The sequence below is a fragment of the Zingiber officinale genome, chromosome 1A (assembly GCF_018446385.1).
Source record: "Zingiber officinale cultivar Zhangliang chromosome 1A, Zo_v1.1, whole genome shotgun sequence".
Taxonomy (NCBI): Eukaryota; Viridiplantae; Streptophyta; class Magnoliopsida; order Zingiberales; family Zingiberaceae; genus Zingiber; species Zingiber officinale.
The window spans coordinates 136,445,966-136,456,517 of record NC_055987.1 but is presented as its reverse complement, the minus strand read 5'-3'; the positions used below and the strand labels follow the sequence as shown (position 1 = coordinate 136,456,517).

The following is a 10,552-nucleotide window of genomic DNA, read 5'->3' as shown; positions in this document are numbered from 1 at the left end:
TCTTTAGCCAACCTACTGTATGTTGTCATGTCTATCTATGAAGGACAAGGATCCAAGTCTCGAAAGATCCGATCGATCCTTGGATCGATCGACCATATGCTATGAGACTTGCCCCAAAAATGCTCTATGATCTAGAAGTCTGGCTGGATCTATATCCGATCAGGTTTGTAATGAGAATTGCCTTATGCATTTTCCTTGTGTATACATATATGAGATGGGAACACCGAGCCATGCAAAGCTGACTGGCCTTATGATCGACTAGCTATATGAAGGGAAACTAGCACATGAGAAGTGGGGAATCAAAACCCGGTAGTCCGATCGGATATTGTGTCGACTAGTTATACATTGAGAATTATATTGTAGGGCTGACCAGTATACTGAACATCTTGGCTCTGTAAGTCTGATTAGATCTCATCCTGTTTGACTGTATGCTAGGAAATTACCTCTGTTGTGTACTGAGAGGATACTTCTAAAGGACAGGGAGCTAAGTCCCGAATGCTCAGCCGACATTAGGGTCATTCGAGTTTCTCAAGTGGAGCGATAAGTCCTCCCAATCCGGCTGATCCTTGAGGCCGACCGACCGTATACAGAGAGACTTGTACCAAAAGAATGGGGAACTAAGTCCCTTAAGTCTAACCAGCTACTAGGTCAGTCGACTTCATGCTGAAAGCCATAGCGCTAAAAGAGAAGTTGAGTCTCGGTGAGAATAACTCATTCAAATGTATATATTATGACTCTGACCGTCACTTCACCTTGATTTTAACCACCACCTCATATTAACTTTAACTGACACGTTATCTTTGGTTTCACTTACAACATACCATATCAGAGGATATTATAAAGAAACTTAATTGCTGAGGTTTCTAGGCTATGAGGCCACATCATTCTTCTTATATTGATAGTTAATACTATTTTGGTCTTTAAATTCTTGCCATCTAAATTGATGGTTTTATTTCAGGCAATGTTCTTTTCAAGACAAACTTTCAACTTCAATATCCATAGTAGTTATATTTTGGATTTTTCTTTCTACAGGCAACCATGTGGAATCCTTCAACAGAAAGACCTTCCATGTTCTCATTTATCAGCATCTTCATTGATTATTTCACCGTGCAAACTAAGTTGTGCACTTAATGATAAGGCTACATGGAAACTAGGAGTTTGCTTGTAGGTTTGATATAACTTTCCCACAAGTAAGAGTTTTCTCCGTTAGTTGACTTGATCTGATAAGCAAAGTAAACGCGAGTAACTGTTTCTCTTTGAACGTTGTGGATGAGAAACAACTAAGAAATTCCCTTGATTAGGACACCTGAGGAAGTGACGACCAAAAAGGGACTAAAGTTCTGCAAGGAATGCAACTTGTTGCATTTTTAGCAAATCAAAGAATTGTTTGTGCGGCTACTAATATACATCAAACAGATATCAATCAAATCTGTTTGACAAAGGCAAATACCAATACAATTTATTATTCTGCGTGTTCCTTTTTCTCAAGTAACATTCTTAACCATTTCCATTGCGGATTGGTTCTATGAATTATATTGCAAGATAATGGATGTCTTCTTTTTCAGCTTGACTTGACTTCTGTTTCAGTGTCTTATTTGTTGGACAGTTGCATCTCTTCCAATTGTTTGGAATGTCTTTCTCCCCTCGCTATATTGTGCAGTATGATTCTTTCTTATTCTCAGTCTGACTAGTTATATTATCTGTCCATCAAATTGTGCTTTGTTTTTGAACTGAGTCAGAATAGTCCCGTGCGATTCTTGTTTGGTTAGTTCATTCAAAATTAATGCTTCCAGCATGTCTAAATCTAAATCCATTAATCTTTCTTTTAATCACTTTTCTGTACGCTATCCTTTGCAATTCATTTCATCTGTTACTACTAAACGTCTGTCACACTGCATTTTATTGCATGCACATTATCGAGGACAAGAACAAAAAATAAAATAGGTAGGGCCTAACTATGAAACCTGTGACCTTACTATTATAATTAGCCTGTGAAATTCTGTGGCGATTGAAGTTTGAATGAGAAAGCGGGCGAGGACCACTGCCAGTAATTGTGCGGTTTATGTTCATGGCCAACGACATCAGTGCGATTTCGGCTCTGCCGTCGACGGACCACACGCTTCAATCACAATCACTCCTTGTCCTTATATATTCGCTACTCTTGCCCAGAATGTTATATTCGTCCTATTTTTTGTTGCATGTAGGAAACTTAACGCCGTTGAAAAGTATGATCCGCGTAATGACTTAGGGGTGTATTTAATGTTAGATTTTTAATTATTTTGAATGATTTTTTTGGATTTTAAAAATCTAGGTGTATTTAATTTAGATTTTATAAATTTTATAGAAATCTAGTAGTATTTCAAATTCAATTTTTATAATGTTTGAAAAAGTCATGTGGTATTTAAACTTAACTTTTTAAAACTCTATTAAAATATTTTGATATCCAAAATTTCAATGAATTTTTATAGATTCTTCTAGAATTCCTTGGATATAAATTTTAACCAATAAGAGCTCTCTAAAACACTTGGTATAATTTTAAAAATAAAATAAAAAGTCTTCTCTTCGTCCTTGAGATTTCTATCGACTTCAAATCGCCTTATTTTTTTACAAATAAATCTTTTCTCTTTCCACTGTTCGATTTTGATTATTTCTTTGATCAAAAAGGTCCTGTCCTTATTCAATCTTTCATCGACCTACATCAACCTGAGTCGGATGCTTCACAGTTACCGGCGAATCAGCAGAGCCGAAATCGACCTCAGCAAGCTTCTCGGCGGAGGCCGGACGAGGAAGTCAGCCGTGAAGAAGATCAGAAGTACCACTACCGCTACTTCCACTACAGGCAACCAGAGGCGGATTTACATGGGGACTTGGGGGGGCCACGGCCCCCCCCAGTCCATGTGTAAATCCTGGATCAACCTTGCTTTTAGCTCTCTTCTAACGAGCAAAATTTGAAGAGACTCAAGCAGAGATATCTCTTCGAAATTGCCGTCCGGAGAAACCAGAAGTTGGTGGATCATGGTGAAGGTTTATCCGAACACTGAAGCATATTGCATAGCCAGTGGCATTGAGGTTGCTAATGACGAGAAAGATAAAAGTAGGGTGCTGATAGTGTGGAGGAAGTCTCTACTCTTCAGTTGCAGACTTGACAGACTCCATATCTTCTAGACTGGAGTGTTCCAAAGAATAAGATACAATGAATATTCAACAAAGGATAAACTAAACCAAAGAAAAACATTGACAGACTCTAGATCTGCTATTACAAAATTCAAGGAATGGAAATAGTGTATATATTGATGATAGGATGCCAAATAGAGGCATTTTGCGATCAACAAAGAGACCCCCTGAAAAACATCGAGCTCTGTTGGTCAACAGTGAAGAATTTATTGGGCTCTACAGGTGAAGTTGAGTAGGTGAAAGCTATATATATTTTTGTTTGATGGCAAATAGAGTAATAGATAAGGAGTACCTGCATATGAAGAATGCCACGAATGTGAGAGGAAAGCAATTCGAATACTCAGACGCTTCAACTTGATGTAGTAATTAGAGTACCTAATCAATTAATAAACCAATATTATGAATAGCAATAATGAAATGCAAAGCAATAGATGCTGAATAGATGTGAATGATCAAAAGGATGGCAAATTGAATTCTACCCTAACAAGTTCGCATGTAGCTCCGATGTGAAACAAGGACCGACAGCTTATTTCAATGTCACAATATTATTTCGAGATATTGATATCAAACTACCAATAGAAAATTTAGGTCACGGAGTTTTCTAAATATGTAATGAATTCTAAATTCTCCCACACAATCGACAATGAATATAGCGACACAAGTTTTGGCCCCCTCAATATTCAAATCCTGGATCCGCCCCTGCAGGTGGAGAATTTTCTTTGGTTGCTCGTGATGGGAAACAATGAGGTGTGCCATCAGGTGAAGCGTGTAGTGCGTCAGAAAGGAGGAAAATAAATAGAAAAATTATTTGAGGTAGTTGGCGATGCTACTATCGACTACTTGTAAGCATGTCGAAATTGAAGTCGATTTGGACGGTGGCGTTGTGCAGCATGGAAGAAAAACTTGAGACAATAGGTTTTAATATAAAATATATATTAATAAATCAAATTAATTCTCAACTTAATTAATAGATAATTTAATAAAGTCTAATAAAATTAGACCCTAAAAATATTCTATAAAATTTATTTAAATCTTAAAAATTTCTAAATAAATTTTATATATTTATATTTATTTATTTTAATAATATTATTACTAATCAAAGTAATAATATTATTATTAATTTTATTACTAATCAAATTTATTAATTCAACAATTTATTAAAAATTTCACCAAATTAAAGGGTTGACCAATATTTCATCATAATTTGGATCAAATTTGTAAATAAAAATATTTAAAATTATTATAATATTATTGGATTTAAAATTATATTATTAATTTTTTTTAAAAAAATTACAAATTGAGACGTTATCCTCTCTTTGTTTTTAGCCAAAACAAGATAAAAGTATTAAAAGTTGGAAAAAAATTCTGGACAAGTATGCTATTTATTATTTTATTAAAAAAATAAATTTAATTAAGTATTTTAGGTTTTGTTTGAAAATAAATATTGTGTGAGATCATGACCACGTTCTAAGATTGAATATACCCCTTAAATCTACAAGTTTCCATAAAATTTACAAATATTTATAAAAATCTTGCGAAAAAGTCTATAGAACTCCATGAAATTTTCTATAAAGGTCAATAAAAATCTATCAACTCTATAAAAGTCCATCATTAAAAAAATCAATGAAAAATATTCAATCTCTTGATTGAATACACCTCTTAAAGACTTGAAAAATACGTACTACAACATATGTAAGGTTTTTTTTTTTTTCCTTCGTGGCATAAAGACTAATTTTTATATGATGTACATTCCTTTCTCTTAATCTTATCGCCACTATTTCAAATGCACAGTTTATTCTCATATCTATTGTCGTAGGAAGATGAACTCATTTAAATATAACTACACCTTTAAAAGCTAGCATAGTTTTAAAGGTCGACCTAGTTAGTGGAGGGGAACTAGCTACATGGTGGTACCATATGATCGCGTGCAAAGCACAAGGACAGTGAACCCGATCCTTAACAGGCATTATTGAGGAAACTATTTACTCTTACTAATAAATAGTTGCTGGTCACACCTGGTAGTGCACGGTGCTAATAAGATCGTATTTTCTGTTTCTGACTGAGATGCATATTTAATTTTCGGCCAGGCCATGTAAGACACTATGCTCCAATTAGGCAGCTATGTGTAGCTGCACTGGCGTGGTGTAATCAATTGGTCGAGGTGACGAGGTGCACTATAGCGTGATGGCATTGTCCTAGTGTTGGTGCCTAAATTGAACCAATATGAGTGAAGCTCATTTAAAGAAAATGAGCTGGTCCATAAATTGGGCTCATTCATATTCAATTTATTGTACGTGCCATAGGTGAAAGCAAATTAAACTCCGAAAAAAGTGACTGCGAACATATCTGGAGTTCTGCATTCGCTATTTGGTGAGCCATTATTTCCACCAACCAGTACATCAGTTTCCGGCAATTTTGTCCCTTCTCCCCTCCCGTATCCACGCCAAGTAAATAGTAATACACCAAAGAAGAAAGAACAGAACTGAACTGAAATTTAAACACACCGGCCAATTGTTTACCCCAATAAAAAATCATGCAGTATGTCATGTTTGCATGTAAGAATCTTGGTACGGCAAAATCCCTCCATTGAAGAGGTGGAATGAAGTCCATTAACGCCCAGCTATATATATATTAAACCTGAATCTATGACAATTGTGTCGGTATCGTATCTATCTGCTAGATTCCACCATGCATGCAAGGCACACTTCTTGAACTTGCCCTCTCGTTCTCTCGCCATCTCTATCTCTCCTCTTACGATATAATATAATTCGGTCGCAGCACTGCGAGCTAGCTAGAACTTGTGCATAAATGCGCTCTGCCTCTGCTGCCGGATTATATTATTGCGACAGCTTAATTCCTCCACCACTTCGCAATGCACATGCTTGCATGCTTTCCACTACCACTTCACATGCATTCTATTCCAATCCGTCGCCTTCACTCTGCATTTGCACCGCATTAAGCAATTTTTGTTTGCTACCTCTTGTCGTCGAACCTTCTCTCTGACTCCTATTATAATTTCTTGTCCTCCCCTTTTCGTCTTCAATTTAATTTCCTCCGAATCATCCAGTACCATCCCCTCTCCCCCCCTCTGTCTCTCTGATCTCTCTCGCGCATCGCCAACATGAGCGATAAGATTCTCATTGCTAGTAGTAGAACTTATATGAATACTGGTGCAGAACAAACCAGTAAATCCAGTGCTGGAGCCATGGAGCGTCCACAATTGTCGCCTCTGGTCAGGTGCCCTCGATGCGACTCCGCCAACACCAAGTTCTGCTACTACAACAACTACAGCCTCTCGCAGCCGCGCCACTTCTGCAAGGCCTGCAAGCGCTACTGGACCCGCGGCGGCACCCTCCGCAACATCCCCGTCGGCGGAAGATGCCGCAAGAACAAGCGCGTCAAGAAACTACCCCAGCATCTGCCGCCGTCCGAAAACCTTAAACTACAACCGGCACCCAAGCCCAGGAGCTTCAATTTCAACTACCCTTTGGCTTCAACCGCTACGCCGATTAGCAGCACTTCGGTGAGTGATGAGATGTTGAAATTGGAACGATATAATTCGTTGATGATGGAGCTGCAAGGAATCGGGGATTTTGGATTAATTGTTAGCTCAGGATTAGGGCAAAATCTTGTGGTTAACAGTATACAATACGATAATGATCTGAAAAGTAATTCTGCAGCTGCCGAGAAAATAGGCTCGGTGCAAAATTTTGCAGATTCGGCGACTGCTAATTGTTGGATCGATGCGGCGAACCGATCATGGTCGTCGTCCTCAGCACGGCTCCTATAGCTCAGAGATTCCTAGCTAGAGAAGCAATATCAAGGAAGGTAGTTATATTATCGAGTCAGTTTTATATATAAATTGTATGATTATATGATGTGCAGGAGGCAGAATATTAAGTAGTAGTTTTTTGAAGACGTACGAGAGTGGTGAAGAAAAGAGTGGATCAGAGAGATCATGTCGGTCTGCAAGTATATTAGTACATATATACAGTAGCTAGCTAGTATATATGTGATTGGCTAATCTATGTGGGTGTCGAAGGAGAACATCGTTTTGCTCCGAGAGGAACCTCAGATCCATTCAGCTTAATTAATTTCAATTAGTGCCACTTAATTAATCTTTCAGACTCTAGCAAGGATTCCTTTTTTCTGGTTTAAATATATGTGACAATATGGTTCTTTCATCCTTTTCATATCTGCATATTTCTTCCTTCTTTTTTTTTTTTTTTTTTTTTTCTTTCTTTTGGGATCTGCTTTTGATGAAACCGATGAAGGCATGAAGCATGTCCTTCGGATATGCATGTGCCTGCCAATATTGACTCCAGGATAATACTTCGGTCTCATTTATGGGTGTCAGCTCATGCATGAATTCATGCCTTTCTCCCTTTTTTTTTTTTTTTCCTCTCTCCCTCTTCATTTTATCCGCAAACGGGCTGTCTTCCTTCCATGCATTGAAGTTAATTAAGTATATATATAAGGATAAGACCTAGAAATTCTACCTATCTGATCACTGGCTGATTAACAACAGATTTCCAGTTTTCCATGAGGCCAATTTAAGTACGGATGCTAATGTCTCCTAAATTTGATGAAAAATTTGATATTCCATCCGAATAGTATTTGAAGAGTATATAAGAACTATTAATATTCGATATTTCACCTAAATACTTAATTAAATAATATATATTAATATTTTTTTTCTCAAAAACTTATTAACTATTTTTTTTAATGTGAGGAGTAGATTATATAGATATTTAATTTATTTTTAATTATATATAGATAATTTTAATATACTTTTGTTGAATGATAATATTATACGGAAAGAAAAATAAGAATTAGTATAAAAGATGATATGGTATGTTATGAGTGGATCCAGTAGTAAGGTGGAAGTCAAGGTCAAGATAAGGTGGTGGTCAAATTTAAGGTGAGGTGGCTATTAAGGTCAGAGTATAAATAGATGACCAAGTCGTTCTCACCAAGACTCAGCTCCTCACTCCTTAACGCTAGGGTATTCAGTATGAGTCAATTGGCCTTAGAACTGATCGGACTTAAGGGCCTCAACGCTCCACACCTAGTGTCAAGATATAGAGAATAAACATGGTCAACTCTCTCAATGGTTGGGCATACGGGGTCCAGCTCCCCACTTCTACAATACAACTCTTAGCATATGTCCGGTCGGGTATATAGGGCATAGTTCCCTCACAGTAGTACATCAACTCTCCACATATGTCCAGTCGACCCAAGGGTCGGTCGGGTTCACAGGGCATAGTTCCCAATCACTCAGCATTAAAGCAACTCTCAATATATGGTTGGTCGGTCTAAAAGCTTGTCAGACTTAATGGACTTAGTTTCCCATTTCTATTACCAGTTTCCCATCATACAACAAGTATGCTATTAGGTCTGTCGGACTACCTCCAGGGGATAATATTGTCAGAGAATCACAATAATCTAGCAAAGAATAACAGCTACTAGGTGTCATTTTTTCTCCATCCCTTAGTCTTCTCCCAGTCAACAACAGAGTCATCTGCCTAGCGCATCATCTTCATCACTTTCACAATAGGATCAAATTTGGCATTGTTTGTGAAAACTTCACTTGAATCTGAAAGGCGGAGATACATGAAACTGGATGATTCACTATAGTCACCTTACCACAAGAAGATTAGAGTTGCTAATAGCAGCTTGAGCGTAAAAGTTAGTGAAACAACAACAACAGTAGTAGTAGTCGTTGGTCCTCTACAGCACGACCCAGCTGCATTGATGATGGACCCTCATATCGAACGAGAGACCTGTGTAGAAGGTCCAACCAGATTCCAGCCGATCCCTCTTCCACCAATGGTTGGCTTCATGCAAGCATCTACACAGTCAATCAGTTTGCCACATGTGCCACCATCCCCAGTTGCATATCACCGGACATTATTTTGCACACCTTTCAAAGAAATGGCCAAGTAGAAAGGCCTTAAGCATCATCTTCAAGGGGCGCTCTTGTTCAAGATCCACGAAAGGGAAAGGCTTCAGCCCTTAGTGGCTCTCTGAACGAATAGCATGTTGTTCTCCCAGGAAATATTGTGGGATAGGTTATCGAGCGACTTCTGACCCTTGATGATAGGGGAATATGGAGGGGCAACAGACTTAGAGGACCACCTCATTAAATTTGAAAATGCTGCTATCCTACACCAGTACATAGATAGTGTAAAGTGCCAAGTGTTTTTTACAATTCTCTCCGGCTCGGCACAGAGATAATTTAACCGACTCCCAACTAAATTCATCTACTGCTTTAAGGCATTCCTTCACCACGTCATCAATAGCCGCTAGTACCACAAAACCACACTCAGCCTATTCTCCCTCAAACAGGGGCCCAAGGAGACACTAACGGCCTATATAAAAAATTTCAATCAAGTATCCATGGATATTCCTTTAGCCACCCCAGAAGTTTTGGTGAGCGTCTTCTTTCAAGAGCTCACAGAAAATGAGTTTTTTTGTTCCCTAATAAAGAAGTCCCAAGGGATTTCGACCATTTTCTTGGAAGGACAACCAAGTATATTAATGTAGAAGGAGCCTAATTCGCTCGGAAGAAGGAGGTCACCACACCAGCACCTGCTCCTAAGTGTTGGTTAGTCCTAGGAAGATCATACTGGTTCCACTGTACAAAAATTTGTACAAGTCCTGAATCTTTCCTAACAACCTATTGTGTTCTTTAGAAATTAAATTCGGAATCGCAAACAGAACTTAACATTATTGATTCCAAATTTAGCTTATCTGCTCTTAATGGTTTAGACTTAGATAGCAAACGATGCTTAACATTATTGATCCAAATCCACCTATGTTATAAATTCAATTAAATATTAATTTTTAAAATTATCTTCCAGGACTGCATGGCGAGACACTAGTCCTTCTTGGGTATGAGATCATCCATCACCGCCTAGACAAAACCTTTTAAAGAAATCTAATATTTAATTTCATTATATAACTCTAGATTTAACCAAAAGGAACAATCAAATCACAAATTCGAAAAACAAAACAAAAGAAACACAACTTTGAATATCTAATTCGAAAATCTATAATCTCTAGCCTCTTTTGTTTGGAATTCATACAAAGAAAAACTAGTATGATGCGGAAAAGAATTACTAGTTATACATTTCTTTGTATGCAACGACCTCTTGATCTTCTACCGTATTCCTCTTCTTACCTCGGGCGTTGTGTAGGCAATGATCTATCGAGATGAGAACCACCCAAACCCTTCTTCCTTCTTACAAGTTTCGACCAAGCACTTTTCTTTGGGATGAAGAGTTTCAACCACCACCACCAAGCTCCAAGGGATGCTCGAAACAAAACCTCCTTTCTCTCCTTCTTCTCCTAGCTAGAACCGGCCACCAACAAAAGC

The 10,552-nt window shown here is 37.8% G+C and overlaps 1 protein-coding gene and 1 long non-coding RNA gene across 2 annotated transcripts; one reads left to right on the top strand and one right to left on the bottom strand.

The window, feature by feature from the left end:
- Positions 1–3,134: 3,134 nt before the first annotated feature.
- Positions 3,135–3,874, bottom strand: LOC122010173. Its single transcript, XR_006119802.1, has 2 exons — positions 3,467–3,874; positions 3,135–3,166 (listed from the first exon to the last, which is right to left on the bottom strand). It is a non-coding gene; the product is annotated as an uncharacterized LOC122010173 (long non-coding RNA).
- Positions 3,875–6,295: 2,421 nt separating this feature from the next.
- Positions 6,296–6,964, top strand: LOC122003567 (dof zinc finger protein DOF3.2-like). Its single transcript, XM_042558665.1, has one exon. The coding sequence runs from the start codon at positions 6,296–6,298 to the stop codon at positions 6,962–6,964; it is 669 nt and encodes a 222-aa protein (XP_042414599.1).
- The last annotated feature ends 3,588 nt before the right edge of the window (positions 6,965–10,552 follow it).